Source organism: Cupressus sempervirens, chromosome 1 (assembly GCF_028749045.1).
Source record: "Cupressus sempervirens isolate cs-2001-9-10 chromosome 1, ASM2874904v1, whole genome shotgun sequence".
Classification (NCBI taxonomy): domain Eukaryota; kingdom Viridiplantae; phylum Streptophyta; class Pinopsida; order Cupressales; family Cupressaceae; genus Cupressus; species Cupressus sempervirens.
The window spans coordinates 498,750,790-498,764,786 of record NC_143118.1 but is presented as its reverse complement, the minus strand read 5'-3'; the positions used below and the strand labels follow the sequence as shown (position 1 = coordinate 498,764,786).

Sequence of the window (13,997 nt, the reverse complement as noted above, 5' to 3'; positions counted from 1 at the left end):
TCGACATTAAATTCGCCTAATGTAATTTTCAAAAAAATAAGTATATAATAGTTTTTATTATTATATATTTTAATAATTGATAAAATAATATAAGCATTGACATTTAATTATAAATATATGATATTTATGATTATATAATATAAAATATTATTAACATGTTTTAATATTTAATAAATAATATAAAATTAATTACAGAAATAATAATAATAATAACAAAACATTTGATAATAAAAAATTATAGTTATTAAGTAAATCTAAAGTTAAATATTTTCAAAACATTAAACATACTATAATAAAAATTTAAAACTATAAATCAAAACCTAAAATTAAATAATCTTCGAACATTGGAAAACAATATAATCCTGCCCAAATTGTCGAGGGAGAGGAATGGATGCGAATGCGAGATGCCATTGTTGATGGAGAAGAACGAAAGAAGCCAAGTTCACAAATTTCGTTCGTTGCAGGAACGACCATGACTTGCGACCTGCACTCACCTGCGACCACGAACTCCAACCTGCAACCCACGACCATGACCACGACCTGAGATTTGCAACCCACGACCATGACCACTAACTGCAACCTGCACTCACCTGTGACTTGCACAAACACGACAACCTGCGACCTACAGTACAAGCAATGACGTGCGACGTAAGACGAATTAGAGCCGAATTTATGCGAATTTTTAATTTATTTTTTAGGTTCGCCGAATTTTGAACCTAGAGCCGAAAATTCGGCGAACCTTGTGACATAGCTTGAGACCATATCATAGACACAAGCCAATCATCTATATATGTTGAATATAGAGACGCTTCATATCTCATTTGAAGGTTTCTTTAGTTTCCAAATGTGAGTCTCTTCATATTCCAAATGCATGACTCTTTGTATGTTGCATATCTCTTCATATAATAAGTTTTCAGATATTTAGAGCTAGTCACGTTGAATGCCACATTGTGCTCACTTAATTATAATGAAGAAAATGATGAAAATATCATCATAAATATCTTCTCTAGCTGTTGACAGGATACAGACGTATTGTCCCAATTTCAGCATATAGCAAAATCAGAGATAAAGATCTCTATCACAGCAACAATCTTCAACAAATTCATTCATACATTAAACATTAAATGGCAACTGAGTTCTTTAACTATTAAGAATCGTCAGATTAGTGATTATTATACAAGTTTACTTGGCGATTAAGTATAGATCGGGTTCCTTGATTTTGATTGGTGAGACCTCACAATAGATATGTATTATGTTTCTTTCACTTTTATACAACGTAATATTCTTGATCATCCAAATCAATGGTATCTTTGAAAATGGAGTCATCCTCATTTTATACCAATGCAAGAATCAACCTGTCCTAAGAATAAAATAAAAGATCACAAGAAGTCAATGATACATATTAATTTTTAAACAAGGCTATTATCATTTTTTTTGTTTACATTGCCATATTAGCTATTGATTACTTGAGATATACTGCCATAAGGATCAGCCATTTAAATAGTTAGAAGTGGGAGACAAAGAGACATGAGTTTTCAAAAGCACTAAATATGTGATTAACAAGGAGATTTAATATTTAAAGAAGTAATCTAGTAAGCTAATAGACCTGCATTGATAAATATGCATAAGTTAAATGTCCTAATAACAAACAGAGACATAGGTGTTAATAACCATCGGCCCTAATTATTGAAGAAAGCAGTTATTGTAAGAAGTCTCTTGCCTTAAGGAGGAGGTGCAACTACGACTTTTCTGAATTAAGGGTAAGATATAAACTTAAATAGAAATTCGGCAATCATATACATATACATATACATATATATAAATATATATATATACATATACATTATGTGTGTGTATATATATATATATATATATATATATATATATATATATATATATATATATATATATATATATATATATATATATATATATATATATATATATATATATATATAGATATATATATATATATATGCATATGCATATGCATATACATATAAATGTATATACATAGATAGACACACACACACACACACATGTTGAGCAATGTCATCAATTGTCCAAAGAAGAACTCAACAAATTCTACTTGCAGCAAAACAATCAAGGGGACATGATTTATTGTGTGGAATATGGAGCAATAGTGTTTATGAAATAACTCTCCAAATGAAATGAAATTGAATGTTCAAAAATTGTAGATACACCTGGTATTTTTTAAGAAGGATATACTCAATCTTAGCTGGAAAAGTTACCCTGCTTCAATTTCGCAGCTGCCCTCTTCTTTCCTGTTTTTTTATAAATCTAGTTATCCTTTGTAAGAAAGGCACTGGTCTGAATTAGATAGACAAACATATATTCACACTTCACTACTCTAGACAATGCCTTTTTTTTCCCTTTCAGTCAGCTGAACATAGGCAGTCATGGCTTCCAGAAGGGTTTTGTGGATGGACGTCAATCTGATTTTTTAGCTCTGAGTTCCCCATGTTGGCTGTAGATGTCATAGCTCAGCCCTTTGTTAGCCATGTTGACCATTGACACTGCTACTTCACATAGAAATGGACGCGTATCCATGCCCTCCTTTCTGTTCCATCTTCTTGCCCAAGCTTGTATTTGATAATGAAGAAATGACTTTGGATTTTAAATTTTTTGGTTTCTTAGCAATATAAATATTGTCTTTAAATTATTCAATCATTTATATGAACATATTTCATGTTTATAAATATATTCCTACTTGTTCATTCATATAGTTATGATGGTTATTTATTTATATTAGTAATTGTGTTATTATTTATTTTGTTAGGTTCCTTTTACTCAAATTGTTAATATTTATTTTATTAAGGATTGTATTTATTTTCTTATTAATATTTCTTTTATTTCAGATTACTTATATCATTTATTATTATTTTTAATTATTTGACAATTATTTAAAACCTTTGCTCAATATTATAAATATCTATTTATAAAGTTTGACAAACACTAGAAGTTGAATAAAATTGAAAGTCCAACCCTCATTAAAAAAATACAAGCTAATATAGTGTCTGTTGTATTTACAAAAATTGGATTAATATCAAAGTAATGTATATTATTCAAAGAGTTGCCAATGTTTTCTCTTGCTATAGCAAAATGTAATGTATCTGCCAAGTAATATGTTCAAATTACAGAAATTGTTAATGTTAGTCCATAAGGTTCGTGACAACCAAGTCTTATGAGTCCAGGAGTTTTGTCTCTTCATTGCATCAATATTGAGGAACCCTTACATTGCACCACTTGGATTGAACTACTAATCTATTTTAGACATGATAAAAGACTTAATCTTTCTTCGATCACGGTGAACATTTCCTTCTTATCATTAATGATGGTGATAATAATTGCAATGACAGATTTCCTGTAATTATTCTTTACAGCCCTTATGACTCCTCACGATTTAATAATTGCTATTTGCTAATGATACTTTCGATTCTTTCCTTAGTTTATACTTTAGTCAATAAATGATTACCAACTGCTAATCAGTTTTGATTAGTTTCTTTAGGGATCTATTGATATCTGTTCATGCCTTGCCAATATAATTGTATTTGATTATGTCTTGATTGATCAATATCTTCATATCTCATGGAGTGTGATAATGTTATTTAAGTCTCTCTCAGTAACTATAATTGGCCGTATCAATAGTATTGATGTAATGAGCATATGTCTTATCCTTGTCTTTGATATTACATGGTGGTGCTGTCTATTCTTCAAATGCCAACGTGGACAGTATCAATGCTGGTGGTGCTTATTTTTTTTATGGAATAGAGAATGATATTATTGAGATGTTCACAGCATGTGGTCTCCAATTATATTTGCCTTATTCTCATTCTTTATGTGCGCTCGCTGTATAAGCCTAGTTGCAAGACATGTACTAACCTTGTTCTCTTTCTCAACTAAGATGACATGTCATCAGTTTGTTTCCAAAAATCTTGTGCATTATTGTATTTGGATATATGGAATTTTCATGATTCTTATTTATATTTGAATCTCTTGATATTTATTTGGTCTCCAATTATATTTGCCTTATTCTCATTCTTTATGTGCGCTCGCTGTATAAGCCTAGTTTCAAGACATGTACTAACCTTGTTCCCTTTCTCAACTAAGATGACATGTCATCAGTTTGTTTCCAAAAATCTTGTGCATTTGTATTTGGATATATGGAATTTTCATGAATCTTATTTATATTCGAATCTCTTGATATTTATTATCTCTATTTTGTGTTGCTCACTGAAGTCTCTGTTGAATGCCGTCACTGATGTTTTACTAGTCTGTTTCAAATTGCTATCTTCTAATTGACATCTAGTCCTTTCATTGTCCTTGTTGTTATAGTCTACGGTCTTTATAGATTTTCCTTTGTAATGTCCCCCTGGGCAATTTCTCCATGTTTATCTTATTCCTTATTGTTAACACTCTTAACAAATTGACTATTCATATGGATTTTCACAAATGTCCATATATAAATATCTACCATATGAGTGCCTTGTAAAGAACGAAGAAATTAATTAATTATTCTACCATCTTTATAATAATAAGGATCAAAGTTACTATAAGCTCCGAATCTCTATCTCAATGAAAAATCTGATATAATTTCCAATCTGAAAGGTAGTATTGATGGATCAATTGTCTTTGATGTTGATATTATAGATTAGATCACAGTATATAAATTTGCATGTAAATAAATATTGTTCTTGGATTGATATCGATCTGATCCATGATAAGCCTTTCTTTGGTCGCTGCTCCTGTCTTAACTTTATACCCATGGCTGGTCTTATCTAAAGTTAACAATCTTCCTTGTAATGTTTATTCCTAGGACACTCACCAATGAGATAGTTATTAATGTGCTAACTATAAGAAACTGTAATGTCCCCTTTTTGGGACATTAGAAAAGTTAAGACTTATTTGTATAATATTAAAATTGACTTGGAGTGTGTGGACTCAAAATATAAAACGTCAATTTAATATTATAAAGTGGGCTAAAAAGGGACAAAGAGAGATAAGACAAAAAGGCTAGGAAGCGAGTCGAAGAGTCACAGTTGTGAAGATAAAAGGAGATGAGACTCATTCATTTGGCATACTTGATTTATTATTTAGATTTCAGTTTCTCTCTTGTGAGAGTATTTGGAAAGCTTCAGCTTTCAACCAGTGTGAGGATGTAGCCCCTCTTGCCGGCAGACAGTGGACGCAAACCCATTGTCCATGGAGACGTCACTTTAGGTGTCTTGTATGTGCTTATAGGTTCTTATCTAAGTGTTCCAATTTGACTATAAATTCTGTGTTTAAGATTGGATTCGGAATGTTGGTTATTGTATTGCTGTTGTATAATGCAATAATGTTGTTTTAAGAAATTTCATGAGAGTTTATTAGTTTCATTCTGTTGGTTTGTAACACATTTCCACATGCTTGAATACTAAATCCTATTTTGAGAAAGAATGGGTTTCTGGTTTCTATGGTGTTGCGTGATACATATGCCTATGTTTAAGTTCTGAATATATTGTTGAAAAAGAAATCGAGTAAATATCCAGTTTGGGATATTTCAAACACAGAGGACTTGATCCTTCCAATAGTCTGATTGCCTTTTCTGGAATTATCTTCTAAAGTCTTGGTGCCTTCTCTGATTAATGTCTTAAAGTTTTCTAATCATGAATCTAGAAAAATAAAATATCCCATCCTTCCATGAAGTTAGGTTGTGTGCCTTCTTATATCTTTTATATGGATGATGAGTTGTACTCAAAAGGCATGTCTTGTGCCATTTTAGAATTATCTTTCTACTTTAATTGTATTGTTTTAGGTTAATTGGTGATTGCTAACTTTTAACTAATATTAAATGTTGTACCTACAATAATGGTTGCCTTGAGAGTCATCCTCCACTAGACATTGGCTTGTCATAATTAATCGCACCCTTTGTCATAATAATTCCTTGCTAATACTTGTTCATTTGGTAATATGCTTTGTATCTTCAATGCTATTGGACCTCGATGCTTGGCGTCTTAGAATGAATTCCTCCAACTCCTTCCATAAACATGTGTTTCACTCCCAATGCGTGGACGGTTGTTACCAAACAAAAAACATATGCTGTTATATGAATCTATCATGTTGATAGTAATATCCTTGATTAAATAGTTCTCAATTTTTGCATGCAAAGCCGCTAGAATATCTAGGTTGTTGTCTTTAGAAATGGTATAATCATTATTTGTTTATATTATTGATTTTTGATACATATATTTTTAATATATATGTTTCATGTATTTCATATTTGAGATGAATATAAATCCTCACCAAATAACAATATAAATAATAATATAGATATAATGTTTATATAGTCCATTTTAGTATTTATTAATTATTTTGTAAATAACCATATAGTATTTTTTTTTTGGATTGCTAAAAGGTCGAAGTCCTATATATTATATTTATTAAAATTCAAAACAATACAAAAGACACTGGTAGGAAAGAACAGAGAAGAAAACCTCCAGTCTTGCTCGGGACTAAGTCTTATATTATTACATATGATAAAAGGGGCATACCATTTTACAAAATTATAAGATGGGTATACCTTTTTACATTTTCAAGTTTGAGTTTAGCAAGAAACTCCTTTATTGAATTATAAACTCTCTTCCATTCATATGGTATTAAAGTATTATGTTGTATTACTCATATAATCTTTATAATCTAATATTTTTGTTTATGTATTTAATATTATTATTAATTTTTATACTTTAAATTTATTATTATTTTATCTAGTAATATTTTATATTTAATTATTGTTGAATTCCTATTTGAAACAGGGATGTGATAGTGCACCCCGTTGGTCTTTAAAACCACAAATTGGAAATCTAGGAGTTTTGTCAATTCTCCATAGGATCACTCAATCACTTCTGGCCAACGAATGGGAATAATCCAAATACTCTTGCACTTCAGGGTTTGCTACACCTAGGCGGGTAGACCTTCACTTTAAACATGATCGCCTGGTTCAAAGCTTTTATATAGCGAATTTAAATCTTTGTGAATTCTTAGGCTGCGAGGTCCTCGAACTCAATCAATATGCTGCTTTATATATGATTGCTTGAAATGGTTGAATGCTTATGTAGGGTAATCAATAATTGATTAGATACTTGCTAGAATGGGATATAGACGAGAAACTCTGACTTCAACTATAAATTGAACAACTATATTTTAATGATTTCAAACACCAGTGCTTTGTTTATTTGGGCAATAGAGTTAACACAATGGAGACTTTTATGTAGAACTGAGACAATATTTATCCAAAATAACATCAATTACTCCTGAGCTCTGCAAAAGATAATTTTTATACACAATTTTATGTTACTGTTTTGGATTTTGAATTGGGGTGCTTGCTTAACTATCTCTACCGTATATGTATTTTCCTCTGCTGTTTGTTAAGATGGATGTGCTGTTTTGTTTGAATTCTTCCTGATCATAACTTTCCTTTCCTCTTTATCACTTTATATTCTCCTGTACATACCACAATATCTTTATTCTGAACAACTTGATAAAGGCAACTATACAATCTTTACAATCAGTCTTCAAGATCCTTATGGAAACATCTTTAGATTCTTTGTGTTGGTTTGCACAGGTTTTTGCACAAATGGATGCTCAAAAATTTGACCTCCATTAGTGGCTCTTCTTGGGGACATATGCTCCTTGTGGGCTATTTCTGCATGGAGCAAACCATATTAAATCTGCAAAGTGAAATTGGGTGGCCCCTGGCCCCCAATGAACTTAGCTCCTTTCCTTTATTGAACACCCAATCTTGATCATGCAACATCTTATATCTTCTAATCATAGTATACTTTTCCTTCATCATTTTGGTCAGCTGCCCATGTTTCAAACTTGTATTTGGTGAACCACCTTTATGTACGATACTTATTTGGTTTGCTCCATCAATGTGGTTTTTGCTGAATGGAAGATTGCTAGAATCATACTTTTGATCAGTTATACAAGCATCAAAATCAGTCTGCTTTGCTTGGTTGTTTTGTTGCACACAATCTTCTATGTCTCCACATTCAGGATGCAGATTATGATTGCCTGATTCAATCTTTTCTTCACATCTATTCTGCAGAATCTGTTCATATAATGGTTTGAAAGATGGTTCATGTCTAGGAGACACTTCTTCACATATATCATGGATATGGTCAGGTGAGATATCTAAGCAATCTGCAAAACTATCCTTCAGTCTATCTTCCCTGTAGTGCTTGGCTGATTCCATGTTACCCTCACATATTTGATAGACTTCCTGTTTGAAAGATGTCTCACCTTGTAGATGCATATCATTTGTTTTATCAACTTCAAACTAATCACTAGGCTTGTTATCTCCATGATGCTGATGGATTTGATTGCATAGAAGATCCTCTTCAAAGAATGTATTCAAGAATGTAGAGAGCCCGGTCATATTTCCATGAGAGCTTTAATCTGAAACCTCTCCTGTTTATATGCTGCATGCTGTTCTATTTCATCTCCACTATTTGAGTCTTGGAAATTATCTCCTTCATTTAGTACCCCTTCAATATGCACTAAACCATTCACCTGTTTATTCTAGCAGATTGAGAAAAAATTTGGACCATATTTCTCAACATGTTTATGATATTCCATGTCCAACAAATTCAAAATTTCTTCCATGCTAAGACATTGATCCTCTTCCTTTTTACATTTGTTGTCATCTGTTGTCGCACAAGTTTCATCATGGATGGATTCTTCTTCATATTGTCCAAAAACTTTTTCTCCATTCAAATCTGAAACATCTTTACACTTTTGTCTCACTTTGGTATATTTTTCCTTGTGTTCATCATCTTCTTCTAATATCTGACTGAGAAGCTTCACGTTAGGGTCCTTTGGCGAGATTCCCAACTAAAAGATTTTGTTTAGGAATTTCTCATAAGGAGGCATGAGTTTTGATGGTATCTCATGATAAATGTTTACCATTCTTATGAAATAATGGGTTGATGTCTTGCCTTCATATCTTTCTAGATTGAAAAAGGCATCAAGTGGAGACATGTTAAGATACTCTTCCATGCTGTAGCTTTGGTGTTCATACTGTTCATAACACATGTTATCTTCCTCGCTTGCATCATGAAATTCATATAAGAACTATTGTTCAAATTCTTTCCAAGATGAGATACTTCGTGTAGGTAATGATTCAAATACTTGATTCACATTGTCTTTTAACATCTTGACAAATAGCTTCATCACTTGATCTTTTGCACAAATTTCATAATCCTCTATAAATGTATAAAACTCATCCAAATGCCAAAATGCTAATTCATCCCATTCTCCATGGAACTTTGGTACAAGTTGTGAAAGCTTCGGGAACAACTTGTTAGGTTTACAATCAAATCTTCTGAGATCCAACAACTTGATGCCATCTAGAATGAGAGGCTTTCTTTGAAATGATCAATACATTTGAAAAGGCTATTTACCATTTCCTTCTAAGTCTTCTCCCTCAACAGAGTTACCTATTGCAATCTTTATTGAATAGAGTCTCCACCTCTTTCGAGGAATGTGTTGATTTTGTTGATCTTCGCAGTTCTCGCTTCCAACAACGTATCCATCCAAACAAAATGATGAAATTGCTTTCTAATCCTGATTTGAGAAATCTGAAATTTTGGGTTTCTTCACAATATATATTGTGAGCAACTCTGCCCAATAGAGTTGCCAATCTATTGGTTCCCAAAATCATAGATTGGAAATCCAAGAGTTTTGCCAATTCTCTGATAGGATCATTCAATCAATTCTTGTACTAGATGTTGTTGAGACCCCTTTTATGATATCCTTTTTGGTATCCAATGTGCCTTCTTTTTCTTCATTGAGTTTTGTTTCTATTCTATGGAATTGACTCCTTTTTCCACACTAGCACTGGTTCCCATGGTTCTTTGCATCTGAAACATAACTTCTTCCTTCTTAGACCGAGAAACGCATAAAACACGAGTTACCTTTCCTTGTCTATTGGTTTATTGTTGTCCATGCCCAATCATAAGTTGTAAGCTATTTGGCTGTAGTTTGATACCTTTCACACTTTGAATAACTTAGCTTTAGGGATTTGGGAAACCACAACATTAAACACCAACTTAATGGAGCCGATGCTAAGGAGGGACTCTTTTGAAGGTTCTCAACATTCAATTTTCTGCTACTGGTCTAATGAGCACCTGGTAAGTTTGTGGATAATTGCAAATAATTTTCCCCTTTTCCAAGTACTGAGTGAGTCAATAAAACTGAACCCAGTCAAAGATCACATCTTGGAATTGAAGATGGAGAGGAGGCGGCACAAAAGCAATGCCTAAGAACATGAAGATGTGTGTTAATGGAGGGAGGAAAGCAGCATGTTGCTTGGAAAGTTAAGAATATTGGTATGTCTGCTAGACCTCCTTAAAGAAATGATTTTGGTACTTTTGGCAAAGATAGAGTATTGTTGAATTGAAATTCCAAAACTAGTATATTTCAGATAATCCAGCAAGTGTGATTAGGATTAGTTGGAGAGAGCTCCAGATATGATTATAATGTATAAAAAGTAAAATGCACGTGGGTGGAAGAAATAGAGATAACTTTTGTTGTGCACATGTTCAAAATTTTGGATTAGCTGATCCTAGTTTAAAGCTATATGAATTAATTACATCATAATTCTCCCACATCTTCACATAGATTTGAGCATGAACATGATGCAACATTCCATGGTGCAATTGAAGCCATGCGGTTAAGAGTGTGAGCATATAGAGAGAAATTGAACAAATATTAGATTCACTCAATCACTTAAGGCAGAGGAAACAAGAACTTAAAGCACAAATAGATTTGCAGGAAGCTTAACTTGCTCGACTTGTTTAACAAGAAGCCTAAATTGCCCAATAGCAAAAGCAGCATTATGGTTATAATATCTTAATCAACCAGTGCAAAAGTAGCAATGTAATTTGGAGTCAATAATCTCCATATGTAAGTTCCATTTTGAAGATAAGCTTAGACATTTTCACTAGCAAGGCAACCGAAGATGTGGAAAGGCATAACTATAGACAGGGAGATTTCTATCCGATCCCTAAACTACCCTGACCAAATATGAAAGAATTTGGGGGAAAATCACCCAATTTTAATGTAATAATACTACCAGTAGAGAAGAACACCTTAGGCATTCAAGAATGGAATTGAGATGATGATGTTCTGATGAAATTGTTTGTGTAATTCCTGGAAGAGATCATAAATGATTCAACAGCCTTCTAGATTGTATAATGATTCATAGGATGGGTTTATGAGATTATTAAGGTTACAATATAGAATATGTTTATGGGATAGGTTCACCATCCATGAGTTGACAGCTATTAAAATGAGAGTGAATGAGACTGTTGTAGATTTTATTAGCAGGTTTATCATGGCAATGAGGAAAGTGCCACCTGATTTGAGTGCTTAAAAATTGTGTTTGGTCCTCTCTTGTGGTGCATTTGATGCTAAGTTTGGAAATTGCCTTTGAAACAAGAACTCTCAAACTCTTGAGAGAACCATATATTATTGCAATTGGCATTGAAAGAAACATGAGAGCATCAGTTAAGCATATCGATAGGGTTTCTGTGAAAATTTCATAACCAGACAGTTACTGATAAGATTGAAAGCCTAGCAGTGCCATGAGAGATCTATTCTATTGGGTTGCAAGAAAGGAGAAGGGGCTTCTTTGTCACAATGCTACTACCATTATAACAAAGGGCAAAGGTTGCTCGATAAGCTTCTTAATACTTATTGCTGTAAGGACTTGAGTAGAACAATAAATAAATGATTTCTCAGCGAGGTAATTCAAAACACCGAGACAACAATCCCGTCCCCTTAAGGAAAGATCATGCAAATGCCCAAGAAGATTCACCCTGGTGTGAGACATGTTATTTACCCCATTAGTGAATGAAGAGTGCTATTGTAGGTGCATTTTTAAGACAGAATTTCCTAATGAAGATGGTAATCCTGTATATTATGAAGACAATGACATATGTTAGTCTGATGCGTATGAATTTAAACATAAGATTGATCAAATTAAAGTGCATCTCATTGTGTGCTTCTTTCAATATGATAATGAAAACATTTCAGTTTCAGTTGTCCTGCCCCGATCATAGTGGCTCAGGTTGCATCAATTTGGGATCATTTAGTCTAGCAAAGGCAAAACCAAAAAGAGCAATGAATTATGGACAGTGATTCTTCCAAAATGAGCCTGTCCTACCAAATAAAATTGAAGGATCAATTGGTGGCCAGCATTAAGGGATGCTTCACTCGGAGGAGCTGTATTTATTGTTAAAAATTGCTGTGAAGTTGACTCTTCATTCCTTCACGGGGGTTATAAGTAGGGCAGATCTATTCATGAAGAAGGCATCAGCTGATCAAGTATGACTTGAGCATGATTCAGAGAAAGTACGGAAATCTATAATTTAGGAAATTGATTGGTATGCAATATGATTGTATTTACTATTTATCTGTACAAATCTGTTAGGAAGCTTGAAGTTTATTTAATTAATTAAATTGCAAACAGAGGAGTTATGACTGTGATTAGTTAAAGTTATCTATGTTTTATTCTTGTTTCAATTAAAATTTAGTTTTGATAGTATGTTCTATGTGTAATAGGACTTTATGCAAGTATTTTATGCACGGTGCATGCCTCAAAGGTGAGCACTGCGAATTCTCACATGATTGGAAGGATCAGTCAAACAATGTAAGTCCTGAAAATCATTAACAAAAGGAAAAGGCATTATGATAAATGTAAAAATCTATCTTAATTCTTTGTTGTATGCTTGTGTATTACATTACTTTGTGAAACTAATGATAATATTTCTTTGATGGTCAATGCTTGCAGGTGTGCACCTTCTACCAGCGAGGAGTGTGCTCTTATGGAAGTCGATGCAGATATGATCATGTTAAGGTTTCACGTCCTCAAAGCATTCTTTCTTTGTCTCCAAGTTCTCGAATAGGATCTGAAGTAGAGCTGAATCAACCCAGAATAAATAGTGGTTTGACATTGACTCAGAATAGTCCAGTTGCCTGGAACACAGGAGATCTTTCGGCTCTGAGTAAGCCTTATTTTCCTCCTGTTGGACATGTCGGGACACCTGGTTTACAGGATGAATTGTCAACTTCAGGAATTGAAATTGCAACAAAATCTTTAGATGGTAATGACCAGCCAATATGTTCGTTTGCTGCTGCTGGGAAATGCCCTCGTGGCAACAACTGCCCCCATCTTCATGGAGAACTATGTGCTACCTGTGGTAAGCACTGCTTACATCCATACAGAACAGTAGAGAGAGAGGAACATATCAAACAATGCCAGCGTAATCAGAAGCGTTTAGAAGCATTACGACACAGTCAAGAGATTGAATGTAGTGTGTGCTTGGATCGGGTGCTAACAAAATCAACACCCGCTGAGCGTAAATTTGGCATTCTGTCAGAGTGTGACCATCCATTTTGTATTTCCTGCATACGTAGCTGGCGAGGAAATACTCCAATCCCTGGCATGGATGTGAACTCTGTATTACGAGCTTGTCCTATTTGTCGGAAGCTATCTCATTTCGTCACTCCAAGTGTGATTTGGTACTCTAGCCAAGAGGAGAAACAAGAGATCATTAATAACTACAAAAATAAGCTCCGGTAATGTGTATATCTTTTTTAGTTGATGTTTTAGAGTACTTAAGAATGGTGGGTTATATTAAGTTTTATTATCTAAATCTCTTTGTGGATGTTAATGAACATTAGAGAGCAGGGATTTCAAACTTGTTCTCTCGGCAAGTACTTTTTTGCCATGGATTTTATCTGATTGAGATTATGCTGGAAAGACTTTAAATATATCATATAAAGATTGCAATCAACTTTATTACATCCTATACTTTTCTGCAAAATCTTATTGCAGTCATTTTCTTGGTCTCATCGTTTCATTCTCATGAATTTTTTAACCCTTTCTACACAGGTTTGGGAATAAAATCTTATTCTGAACGGTAGATGTTTTC

General features: G+C 33.2%; 1 protein-coding gene across 2 annotated transcripts in view; it reads left to right on the top strand.

The window, feature by feature from the left end:
* The window catches only part of LOC149578421 (zinc finger (CCCH-type/C3HC4-type RING finger) family protein), a 99,061-nt gene that overhangs the window by 21,336 nt on the left and 63,728 nt on the right, over positions 1–13,997 (top strand). Inside the window, exons 2-3 of one of the 2 annotated variants that reach the window (XM_089829036.1) lie at positions 12,625–12,712; positions 12,854–13,641. In XM_089829036.1, coding sequence (XP_089685162.1) covers positions 12,625–12,712; positions 12,854–13,641 — 876 coding nt within the window. Of the gene's footprint in view, positions 1–12,613; positions 12,713–12,853; positions 13,642–13,997 lie in introns of those variants that run through there. The other variant, XM_089829037.1, reaches the window with a different exon arrangement.